The following is a 12900-nucleotide window of genomic DNA, read 5'->3' on the forward strand; positions in this document are numbered from 1 at the left end:
CTTAAATTTGTTTTAAAAGCAAATTTAGAGCGACTGATTTGGTTTCAATCAATCAATCAATCATTCAATGTTTATTTATATAGCCCTGAATCACAAATGTCTCAAAGGGCTGCACAAGCCACAAAAACATCCTCGGTTCAGAGCCCACATAAGGGCAAGGAAAAACTCACAACCCAGTGGGATATCAATGTGAATGACTATGAGAAACCTTGGAGGACCGCAATTGTGAGTGATCCCCCCACTCTCTAGGGGAGACCGGATGCAATGGACGTCGAGTGGGTCTAACATAATATTGTAAAAGTCCAGTCCATAGTGGATCTAACATAATAGCGAGAGTCCAGTCCATAGTTTATGCTTCATAATCTGATTAGTAGACTAATCATTAAGATAATCGACGACAAAATAGTCCTTAGTTCAAAATTCACAAACTTTGATAATAAAAAATTTACAAACTTTGACGAAATTTTTTTATTTTTGTTGAGGCTGGAACGCAATGACATTTAAATTGTTTCTTGGTGCAAAATGTGGTTCAACATACAAACTTTTCTATTTGTGACCCAATTAAGTTGGTATACGCAAGTTCCACTGTGTGTGTATTACATGCTACCATGTCTTCCGAAGCAGTGGTTCTCAACCTTTTTTCAGTGATGTACCCCCTCTGAACATTTTTTTAATTTAAGTACCCCCTATTCAGAGCAAAGCATTTTTGGTTGAAAAAAAGAGATGAAGAAAAATAAAGCACTATGTCTTCAGTTTCTGATTTATTAAATTGTATAACAGTGCAAAATATTGCTCATTTGTAGTTGTCTTTTTTGCACTATTTGGAAAAAAAAAGATATAAAAAAACTAAAAACTTGTTGAAAAACAAACAAGTGATTCAATTATAAAGATTTCTACACGTAGAAGTAATCATCAACTTAAAGTGCCCTCTTTGGGGATTGTAATAGAGATCCATCTGGATTCATGAACTTAATTCTAAACATTGTTTCACAAAAAAAGAAATCTTTAACATCAATATTTATGGAACATGTCCACAAAAACATCTAGCCGTCAACACTGAATATTGAATTGTTGCATTTCTTTTCAGTTTATGAACTTACATTCATATTTTGTTGATGTATTATTCAATAAATGTATTTATAAAGGATTTTTGAATTGTTGCTATTTTTAGAATATTTTTTAAAAATCTCACATACCTCTTGGGATACCTTCAAGTACCCCCAGGGGTACGCATACCCCCATTTGAGAACCAATGTTCTAAAGCATTTCCAACAGAACCTTAGAGCATTTGGTGGTACTTGCCTTGGGCCTGAAGTTGGTGGTGGGCCCCACATATTCGTGCTGGGCCTTGGGCGTTCCCCAGGGGTGGTGCAGCTTGAAGCACTCGTTGCAGTAGCTGGCCTTGCAGTCCATGCAGCTCTTGGTGGCCTCCTGCAGCTGCGGAGGTTTGCAGATGTTGCACATGATGGCCACGGCCGCCCGCGCCGCCTGACGGTAGCGCTCCACGATGCTCTCCAGCGTGAAGTTGCGAAACAGCATGCTGATGCCGCGCTCGCCCAGGTCAATGTCGTGCTGGCAGCCCGGGCACGGGATGGCGGTGATGCGGGGCGTCACGGATCCTCGGCGCCAGCCCGGGGAGGAGATGGAGCCTGTGTGGGAGCGTGAGGGGAAAAACACTGAGAAAAGTCCATGTGGTGCTTTGAAGGTGTAATTAGCCTGTTTGGAATTTTGTCTGAGGCCCTATATGTGAATATATCAATCAAATCATAAACCAAGTGACCACAACATTAGTTGCGCCTGCACACATCTAATGAGATGAAATATCTCCAAGATTTGGTCATAGCTCCCAAGTTAACTTTGGTTTCATTCAATAACAAGACTGCTCTTAAGTTCACACACAGGGCCTCACTTTGTGCTTCAAATTCCCCACAATGACTAGTAACTCCTCACTAAACAGAAGAAGCCCCTCACAATGCATCACATCAGGCAGTCGTCACTCAAAGGATAAAAAAATTCCACCAGGAGAATATGGTGGCTGATTTGGGAGAATGATGACAAGCGGTCATGAAGGGGACGTTTTAAAAAGGATGTATTTATTTTTTTACTACATCACACGTCATTCCACATTTAATAGCAGCAGTGACAATAAGTGCTGATAGTAATCTGGACAAAGGCCAAAAACATGGTTTAAAACTACTTATACATTAAGCATTAAAATGTCCAGTGTTACACATCAACACTTACTCACACATACAGATTCTAACCTCTTATATTTCAGCAATCATTTTTAGAACAGCAATGAAACTTGTATATACTTCAAAATAGTCAGTGTACAACTTACTATCTGCTGAAAATGAGTCAGTAGCAAATGGTCTTTATAGTCCAAATAGCTAGCAACACAGGTGAGTAGCAAGATACAGTGCCTCAACTTAAGTGTTTTAGGTAAGAGTTGTCTATGGGTTTTTTTTTCTTTCTTTAAGCCGTTAGTAAAAAAAAAAAAAATGAGTTACAAGCATCCCCGCCTTTGGGTGATTGAATGGAAGGGGGAGTACATCTAAGGAGGCCAGCTCCAGACTGGAGAAACTGATCAGGCGGGCCAGTTCTACGATCGGAATAAAACTGGACTCACTGGTGACGGTGGCAGAGAAGAGGACTGTGGAAAAACTAGTGAGCATCCTGGATGATGCCAGTCACCCTCTGCATAGCGTTATCAGTAGCCAGAGGAGCCTGTTCAGTGCTAGACTGCTTCCTAAAAAACTCCTCTGTCCCACACCTCATTACACTGTACAACTCCTCTCTGGGGGATGACAGGGGATGCAAAACAATAACAGTGCAATACTTTTTCATAACATGGTCATTACCGCCTAGTTTCTCTTGTTATATTCCTATTTTACTGTTATATTTTGATTTTCATTGTTGCTTTTTATTTTTATTCTTATTGTAATATTTTTCTATTTTGTTTCCATTTATACCCCCATTATTTACTTTTTAAATTTGATCTCAATTCTAAACATTGCTGCTGGAATTTTAATTTTCCTGAGGGAACTCTCCTGAAGGAATCAATAAAGTACTATCTATTAGTAGGTGTAGTAAATGTCAGTGAACAGGACCAAAAACTCTATCTAAACATTAACTTATACCAAGAGAAGGACTTAACTTTCTATTCTAACCATGGTAAGGGAGAGAGTGTGGAATTCACTGCTGAGAAGAAATGGCTGATATTCTTTGAATTAAATTTTATTTTTTAAATCAAACATGACCGAATGTGTCGCCAACTTGGCAAAGCAACTCCAACGTGCTCGGCTGTACCATACTGAATCAGAATGAGTCCAAGGTCAGCCAAGAATGTTAAAATATTATTTGAACGATGGAGATTTAAAAAGAAAATATAATGACTGTGTGTTCGACACAAACAGCTGGAAGGAGATACCGGTGATGTCCGCTCTCCAGATTATTACATTACTTCATAAAACTACTGCATTTGTGAGTAGTGCATTCTATTGTGTTGTTTTTATACAATATTTCTTACCTTAAAAGTTTGTTTTTAAAAAAGTTAGTTACAATTATGTTTTTGGCGGGGGGGCAAGCACCAACAAATTGATTTAACTTTATTTCACTGACATGCAGATTTCAGATACAAGTGTTTAAGTTAATATCTCTGTCACAGAAGCAAAAAAATCGTAAATTGAGGTACGATTGTACTTGTGTCTAACAGACAGTCCAGCATGGTGTTGGTAGCATAATGGTCTGGGACTGTGTGTCTGAGTGCGCAAAAAGGCCAGCCATAGTTCATTGAGGGGTAAACCGGAGTTCTAACATGTACTGGGACATTGTTAAGAAAACTGGGCTGCATGTTTCCAACTTAATGAGGAGTCAAAACGGACCACCGAGAGGAAAAGTACCTTGCTTAGGATGGTGATGGAGTGGCCAATAGGATTCCTCAAACACTGAATCCAATTTAGAAGGACGACACAAGAATTTCTTACATCCCCCAGCTATCAGAGGACTATGGTAGAGCTAGAGCATACCAAATATGTACTGTGAGGTGTACTCACTTGTGTTGCCAGATAATGAAAAGGTTCATTTTAAGATTGTTTTATCTACATTTAAACACACTTCTTTGTAGTGTACCTGACATGTAATGGTGGCTCTGGTCAAAATGTTGCATAGTTTGTAGGGGTGTAACAGTACACAAACATTTTGGTTCGGTACTTACTTCGGTTTAGAGGTCACGGTTCGGTTCATTTTCGGTACAGTAAGAAAACTACAAAATATACATATTTTTGGTTATTTATTTACCAAATTTGTAAACAATGGCATAACATACATATACACACAGGGTCCATCGCCAGGGTTAATGTGGTCAACTTGTATAAAATAAAAACTAAATAAGATAAGTCAGAATGGTTTCTTGACAAAACCTTTCTACATAGAAAGTGCTTTTTTTGATTGATTGTGACTTTTATTAGCCTGGCTGACTTGGCAGTAAGAGGATATATGGGCTCATTGTTCTTCCACCATAGAAGTGGGTCAAAATCTACTTTCAAATGCAATATGGATTTAAATTTGCTGCTATGAAAACATTTGTTATTGCTTTAGCCCCGCCTAACTCGCCGAAGAGAGGCTGCTTGAATGTAATTGTGATGCTTCAGTGGGTTAGTATGTGTTATGAGAGTAGCCTGTGTGTGTGTGTGTGGCCCTTTAATATGTGACAGCATGTGACGTCAGTAAGTGTGTGGGCGAGCGAGGTGAGGGAGCTTAGCACAAGTGCGGGAGTGGCTGGTGTTTTGTTGGATTGGCTGTGTGCAAGACGTCAATAAAGCCACGATTTGTAACTAATCGCCGGACTGTTCATTTACCCTGGAGTCCAGAGCTGTGGAGACCCACTGCCGAGTAGAGTGAAGGGTGTTGCCCCCACTAATACATCAGCTCTGGAGGAGTGTCTCCCATGCGCTGCTCGACTACGGTCTGGGGGCTGGAAGCAGGAAAGGTGCAACACATGTTTGACGTGTTGTCAGAAGCAACTGCTGAACAATATCGGCAAACCTCCGTCCTCCATTGTTGTATCGCTCAGCCAAAAAGTGTTTCCAAACGGGAGATCTGAATGAGGCAGGAGGGTCTTCCATCTCGGGCTTCTACATGTTGTCCTAGCCCAGTCGCTGCTAGCATGTGTACTCGTTCGGTACACCTCCGAACCGAACCGAAACGGTTCAATACAAATACACGTAACGTTACACCCCTAATAGTTTGTTTTACAGACCGTATCTACAGGATGTGCCATTCTGTGGGCAGTCTTATTTACGTGTCTCCACTTCCCTGCCACATTTGTTGTGGTTTTTAGCATTTCCATAGTGAGTCTACTGACAAATATTACAACTATACCCTAATTTGTATTTGAAATGGCAACAGAATAGGATGCATGTGCATGTACGAGCCAGTCTGCCCTACGACAAGAGGATAGCAAAATAGGAGCTTATTGACAACTGTGTCAAGCATTGTAGGTAAATGTATACCAAATATTTAGATAATCTGGTGACATTGGTGCAGAGAACATCAATAGTTTTGCATATTCCAAATGTCTTGTTTGGCGGAAGTATGAAAGAAGGCAAGATTATTCCATAAATATCTCCATAAAGCCTCCACAGTTTGATTTGAATTTTTCGGAACTTATGCAGAGCCCAAATACACAGCAGCAGGTACCACTCTAAGAGAAGTTTGTTTTGCATAATAAGGCCACTTTAAAGACAACAAAGACTGTGTTGACTCATTTTCAATTGTACATCTGATACAAAACAACTGAGATAAGAGCTGTACACACACTACTCTGACATACAGCATAATATACAAGTTTATTTGAAAAGATACTCAAATGTTTGCTGATATTTTCCAGAGGTACTGCATATAACATTTTAAAGCAACGGCACTTTTTAAGAGTTTTGAAAGCATATTATGCTTGTTACTGATGCATCAGCATCATAACAAGTTGCTTTCACACATCACAGACACCAAAGCAGTGAGAAGGGGACTCCAAACAACACTGAACACACTCAAAACAAAAACTACTCGACACATAAAAACAAAACAAAAAAAACATTGACAAGAATATTGCTTCACGTTTTTGGGGAGAAGTGAGGAGTGCTGGATTTATCTCAGTTTGCGAGCCAGTATTTCCACTTCTTTTCCGAGGACCTGTAAGTTAAATCAAACACTCCTCAGGTGAGGAAAAAAACAGCACCAGACCAGCAGGGGAGACTACTTCCACACAAAAATAAACACTGCAGAAGATGAGGTGAGGTGGGTGCGGCAGAGGAAAGAGCTGTGGCTAAGCAACAAACATGTCAACTATGTAGTGTGTGTGGGTGTGTGTGTGTGAAGTGAAGCGAGTTTGCAGTTTACAACCTGGTGAAGTGTCATGACAAACAACATGATGATGAACATGTGTTACCCAATTTTAAAACTAGGAGACACACCAATCAAGATGGACTATGGGGAAAATTAACAGTTGATGAAAAAAAGATGGTAACGAGTCTTTTGTAAAGTTTTGAACTCCTATGTCGTGTTGAATAGAATATTGCTTTACTTCCCATTCTTTCAACAGCCAGCGAGACTAATAGTAGTGCACTCTTTTGTGACTCACAATTAATAAAAAAACGCCACAATCTAAGCAAACAATGAATACCCTACTTTGTTTCTAAGCAATGAATTTTACTTAGCAGTACATATCAGTAAAAAGGTGTCAACTTGAAAAGATAGTTAGGATTCATCAGTATCCAAATAGTAATCCAATATTGGCATCAAAATCAAACAAATGTTAGTTCGTCAGTCTTGTCTGACGATTTCCTTCATAGTTGGGGCAAAATGCTGAAAGGTGCCTTGCAGATCATAAGTGAAGTGAACAAGGGCCCTTAAGGCAGTGGTTCTCAAATGGGAGTACGCGTAACCCTGGGGGTACTTGAAGGTATGCCAGGGGGTACGTGAGATGTTTTAAAAATATTCTAAAAATAGCAACAATTCAAAAATCCTTTATGAATATATTTATTGAATAATACTTCAAGAAATAATGAATGTAAGTTCATAAACTGTGAAAAGAAATGCAACACTTCAATATTCAGTGTTGACAGCTAGATTTTGTGTGGACATGTTCCATAAATATTGATGTTAAAGATTTCTTTTTTTGTGAAGAAATGTTTAGAATTAAGTTCATGAATCCACATGGATCTCTATTACAATCCGCAAAGAGGGCACTTTAAGTTGATTACTTCCTCTGTGTAGAAATCTTTATTTCCAATTGAATCACTTGTTTATTTTTCAACAAGTTTATAGTTATTTTCATATCTTCTTTTCCAAATAGGTCAAGAAAGACCACTACAATGAGCAATATTTTACACTATTACACAATTTAATAAATCAGAAACTGATGACAGTGTTGCATTTTACTTCTTTATCTATTTTTTTCAACCAAAAATGCTTCGCTCTGATTAGGGGGTACTTGAATTAAAAAAAATGTTCACAGGGGGTACATCACTGAAAAAAGGTTGAGAACCACTGCCTTAAGGGACCGCTTTGAAAGAGGAGTTAAGAATCTCTGCAAGTCCAAGCTGTTGCCACATTTAAAGCCTTTCCCCCTTCCCGACAATGCTACGTCAACTTGTGATTTTACCAATTTGTTATCAACGTTTTGAATGTTTTTGGTAACCGACATGCTGTAATCATTTTAAGATCCTTTATGTTTTATCTAATGAACATTTAAGTTGGGAGTTGGCTTTCCATTTTACCCATCTCAGTGTATCAGTGTCATTTAGGAATTGTGTTGCTTTGAGACAGAAGATATACGTACCTGTGCCATTGGCAAAAATAATGACGATTGACCAAAATGTGCGGGGACCGGACAAAGTTACAAGGCACAATTCGCAGGAACTGCTTGAACGTAAGTGAATTGGCGTGATCACAATGCCATAAAACCCAGGAGCATCTGATTTAAGTTTGAGTGAGATAGCTTTCTGGGAGGGACATGATACCAAGAACAAAAATGGAAAGTATCTTGTATTTAGAAGACATTTAATCTATAATAAAACAGAGCGAAGTTGAGAGTGCAGCATATAATACTGCAACATCCAAGGCTAAGACCGCCATTTGTCATTTCTACTTATGTATACGCAAATATTACAATCAGCAATGGCTTGGAACTCCACGTGAATGGAAGTAGTTCCTACTTTTGGAGGATTCGACCACCATCTGATATTGTTGTATGGCCTTGACGCAGGTCTCGTGTTTATTTGTTTCTATCCATATAGTGTCGTTTTGGGCTTAGTGACTATTCATAATTACTCTTACAATTACACAAGTAAAAACTAATTGCCTAAAATGCTTTTACTCTTCTATATTTCCTATCAGTGAGAGTTGCTTGTAGTCGTGTTTTCTCAAGAAAACAACAGAAGGAACTACGTAGCGGATAACTCAAGCTAGGGTTTCACAAACGGGGATCCAAGGACACAGTACTCACTACTACAGCTACTGAACAGTCGGAGGCCGCGTCTACCTCGACTCCCGAGCGACCTTTGCACTGTGGCTGCAAGCAATCAACAAAAAGAGGTGACAAATAAATATGAAACACAAACGTGTGATCATATGACTGCGGAAGGAAAGAAATAGTGGTTAAGAATGAAAATGTGTGGAAAATAGAAAGCAAACACAAACATCATATTAAGTTTGTACACAACATACATTATACTTACCTTAGATACACCCAAATATGATAACGCAATTAAATGCAAACTATATCCAACATCTAACTGTACAGTAGTTCACAATGACTGCATCATGATGACAGTCATGGTAACGTATTTGTATAAGTTTAAAGGGGAACTGCACTTTTGGAAATGTTGCCCATGATTCACAGTCCTTGTGTGAGATATGATCACACGGCTTTCTTTTCTTTTTTTAAATATACGTTCTAACTTGTAATACATAGAAAGTATGAGGTGGCTAACAATGCAGATAATGGGAGTCAATTGCTGTGCCCATGAAGCCCTCCAAAAACATCCAAAAAGCACCGACAATACCCCATTTACATGTCGTGACCTGAATATTAACCAATCACTAACACATAGGAACTACTTTTAAGGAACTACTTTTAGCGGCGCCATGATCACAGAGACCTAACTAGCTTATACAACTATTTACATACTGAGCTGGTGAACTGCTGCACTGCCTTTAAATTGGCAAAATTTAATTCTGGATTATAAATCCTTCCTTCTACCTGGATAGTTGAAGGTTGTTGCCATAAACTGAGAAGTTGGTCAACTTTGACATTCAACTTCGACCCGTAAATGGCGAGAAAGACATGGAAGGACGCTTGTTTCATTTGTTTGTTTTTTACCTGCGTGAGGTCAAAGATTTCTTCATTTAAACGGGAAGATATAAACATCCCATTAGTCTGCATCCTAGTGAGAGCAGACATAGTACAGTAAGTGTTTGTTTTATTATGTTCGTAGTTTGTAATTACTGTTTAGCAATGGTGCTACTTGATCGACCTGCTTATCACTCCAATTATAAAACTTGTAGCTCATCCTCCATATATTCAGGCTCAAAAATATGAGGTTTTTGATCATTTGTCCCACAGTAGTTATTTCTGTCATTAAGTCTGCCATTTTTTATAATTGTTGTTGAAAGAAATACCGATCGTTGTGGTGTGTCTGTAAAATTAACGTGCCGCCATATGCTTAAAATTAGCAAAATATGTAAATAGATGTTATGAATGTGCCTGTTACTACATTACGTATATACTTACAGCATCTGCCGGCATTAAAAAAAAAGTTTTTTTGATGTTTTTAAGAGCTGTTTTTAGGCGGAATAGAGCAAATCCCATTACCTCCATTGTTAGCTGATTTTTGCTGGGGTTTATTTACCAGTTAGCAATCATAAAAAAATAAAAATGTGTGCTTGTCTCATAGGGATTGTGAATGATCCATCCATCCATCCATCCATCCATCCATTTCCTACCGCTTATTCCCTTTGGGGTCGCGATAGGCGCTGGTGCCCATCTCAGCTACAATCGGGCAGAAGGCGGTTTACACCCTGGACAAGTCGCTACCTCATCGTAGGGCCAACACAGATAGACAACATACACACTCACATTCACACACTAGAGCCAATTTAATGTTGACAATCAACGCTGTGAATGATGGGCAAAACAAAAAAAAATTTAAAGTGCAGTACCCTTTTAAGGTAACTTTTCTACTCCTTAATTACTGCACACAAATTTAGTTTTACCTTTATCTACCTAGGAAAGTACCTTTGAGATCAAGTTGCCTGTGCTAATATTTTTATGACAAACATCACGTGGTCGCGTCGCGCTGTTATTAAACCCCAACATTTGACCCCATAAATCGGATTGACTTGAAATTTCTCACACATCTCAATAAGGTCAACAAAACACACACTGTAACATTAGATTGTTGAGCCGAATCACCATGAAATTTGGGACCGATAAGCACGTGTATAAAATGTGAGCAAGATAAGTTGAAAAACATGGAGCGAAATGTCTTTGTGGGGGTCAAATTTAGCAATTCATTTTGTATACCGATTACAAAACTTTGAAGGTAGGGGGGTAAAACAATATATAATATAAAATATATACTTTCTATCGAAAGTAATAGACAATTTCAATAGTGTCAACTTGTAAACATTATAACAGACATAAGACTTTCTTGCTAAAGATGACTGCAAAACAATTTACACAGAATACCCTGCGGCGCAAAGGCCATGTAGTATCATCACCATAAATGACTCCTGGGCGCGGCACCGCTGCTGCCCACTGCTCCCCTCACCTCCCAGGGGGTGATCAAGGGTGATGGGTCAAATGCAGGGAATAATTTCGCCACATCTAGTATGTGTGTGACAATCATTGGTACTTTAACCTTAACTTTAGTAGCCAAGGTGAAAAAGAGGTCTCACTTTGTCATGTAAATTGCCAGGAATAGGACACATTTTGTACAACAAATAAGAATAAAATGTTCATAATAAACCTAAAGCCATGTCGGAAATGTGTTCATAGTTTGTGTGAGTTTGAATGTTGTCTTTGGCATAACACACATCTTTCTACTCCACAAGTTAAGGACATATGGCATGACTTTTGGATTTGTTTTGACCAACATTTCTCATCTGTGCATTATTATAGTGATATATTACACTTACATTCATGTGCACATAATAAAATTCAAATCAGAGCACAATTACACATAGTAGAACGTTGTTGTCCAGTGTCTGCCACTGGACAAAATGAAACCAACACTGGAAGTAAATAACTGTGTTCTGTGAATTATTTGAAATTAAAGTTTTGTTTGTGTATGGCCTCAAATGTCACATGCATGATGCAATTGCCATGACCAGCTGTGTGCATGTTACCTACACAATAACAATAGCTTTATTAATAACATGCAAAGACTCAAAAACCTGTGAGCAAAATTACATTTGTAAAGTAATAATGTCATTTACAGCATACAGATATTATACTGTACAAATCACCGGTTATTGGAAACGGTTGTATCATGTTTTGGTACATCAGGCATGTTCAAACCCCAACAGAAAATATATTTCTGTCAAAAATAACCTTTTGCTGCCATCACATCTCAGTTATCCGCAATGAAAAATTGATGCATTACAAAATTATCCATTTCATTTAAATCGTGATACATATAGATATAGTGATAGGATTTTTTTTCCCCATATCACTCAGCTCCAAATAAACGGAAGCCGGCATTCTTCCAAAGCATTTTGACCAAAACCCAGGGGGGCGCCACATGTAACAGTCCAATATCACCTTATATTGCTAAAATATTACAAACTGCTCTCAGTGCGATGCAGTGCAAACTTGCATTAAGGTGAATTTAATGTGTGTGTTGGAACACACAATCATGCCACACAAATTAGAATGGTAACAAAGTTCACACTAATATAAAAAGTGTACAATACCAATGCTTTCCATTTTTTTCTCTGAATACCGAAGATATGTTAAATAAAAGCAAAATGCAGGGTTGACTATTCAAACAGTAGTTTTGGAGCTCCAGATGCGAGATTCTGGTGTGTCATCGCCGACCTTGAGAAAGCGACAAGAATTTAAAAGCATTCCTTCATCTCTCCCAGCATTGTGAGGCCTGTCCCAGTTGGACACTGATAAATATAGCAAATTTATTCTCTCCCTGCCTACTAATCCCCTCATTCATTCCTTAACAGGCAGGTCGCGTCACTGTGGCGACCAATCATCCCACATGGGCAACCCTCTCCTTAAGTTTTCAGAGCCGCCAACGTTCCACTATTAAATCCGACGAGATTGAAGATTTTTTTGTAATCGTCTTGTAAAAGATGTACATCATTTATAATCCTCCAGAGAATGTTTTCAAGCGCGTAATTCTTTACATTAGCTGAATGAACCTGTTCATACGTTTGCATAAAGGAGGGCTTTCAGTGTGCTCAAGAGATTTGCTTATTCAAAAAAAAAGTAAGGGTTTTAGTTTCCTGTGTCAACACATGCTCCATCATAAACTCATGCAGGTCGTGGAGAGTCGGGCTGGATAACATTCCCATAGAGAATTACTTGTGTGACCCGGGACCTCGTCGTCTTGGAAACCACTTGTAACTTTCAAAATGAGAGGCTTGCAGTGGTGGCCTGGTCATGATACACCCGTTAAAGACATGAAGAACATTTCATATAGCATAAATTGTTGGACACCTTTTCTTTCAAGTAGAGATGTGCCAAACGATCGGCCACTGATCAGTAATGACCGATTTTCGTGAATAAGTACATGATCGCAATTTCTTATTAATGCAGTTTAAGGCCAATCACGAAAACAGATCCCCTCTGCCTGACACTGTTTTTTATTTTGTAGTCCCCGTGCTGGC

General features: G+C 38.7%; 1 protein-coding gene across 5 annotated transcripts in view; it reads right to left on the reverse strand.

Moving 5' to 3' along the window:
* The window catches only part of trim36 (tripartite motif containing 36), a 74814-nt gene that overhangs the window by 42312 nt on the left and 19602 nt on the right, over positions 1 to 12900 (reverse strand). For 2 of the 5 annotated variants that reach the window (XM_061901156.1, XM_061901165.1), the window contains exons 3-5: positions 8504 to 8569; positions 6115 to 6189; positions 1303 to 1649 (exon numbers count right to left, since the gene is read on the reverse strand). In XM_061901156.1, coding sequence (XP_061757140.1) covers positions 1303 to 1649; positions 6115 to 6189; positions 8504 to 8569 — 488 coding nt within the window. The remainder of the gene's footprint in view (positions 1 to 1302; positions 1650 to 6114; positions 6190 to 8503; positions 8570 to 12900) is intronic. The other 3 variants (XM_061901175.1, XM_061901181.1, XM_061901190.1) reach the window with 3 other exon arrangements.

This window comes from Nerophis ophidion, linkage group LG01 (assembly GCF_033978795.1).
Source record: "Nerophis ophidion isolate RoL-2023_Sa linkage group LG01, RoL_Noph_v1.0, whole genome shotgun sequence".
NCBI lineage: Eukaryota > Metazoa > Chordata > Actinopteri > Syngnathiformes > Syngnathidae > Nerophis > Nerophis ophidion.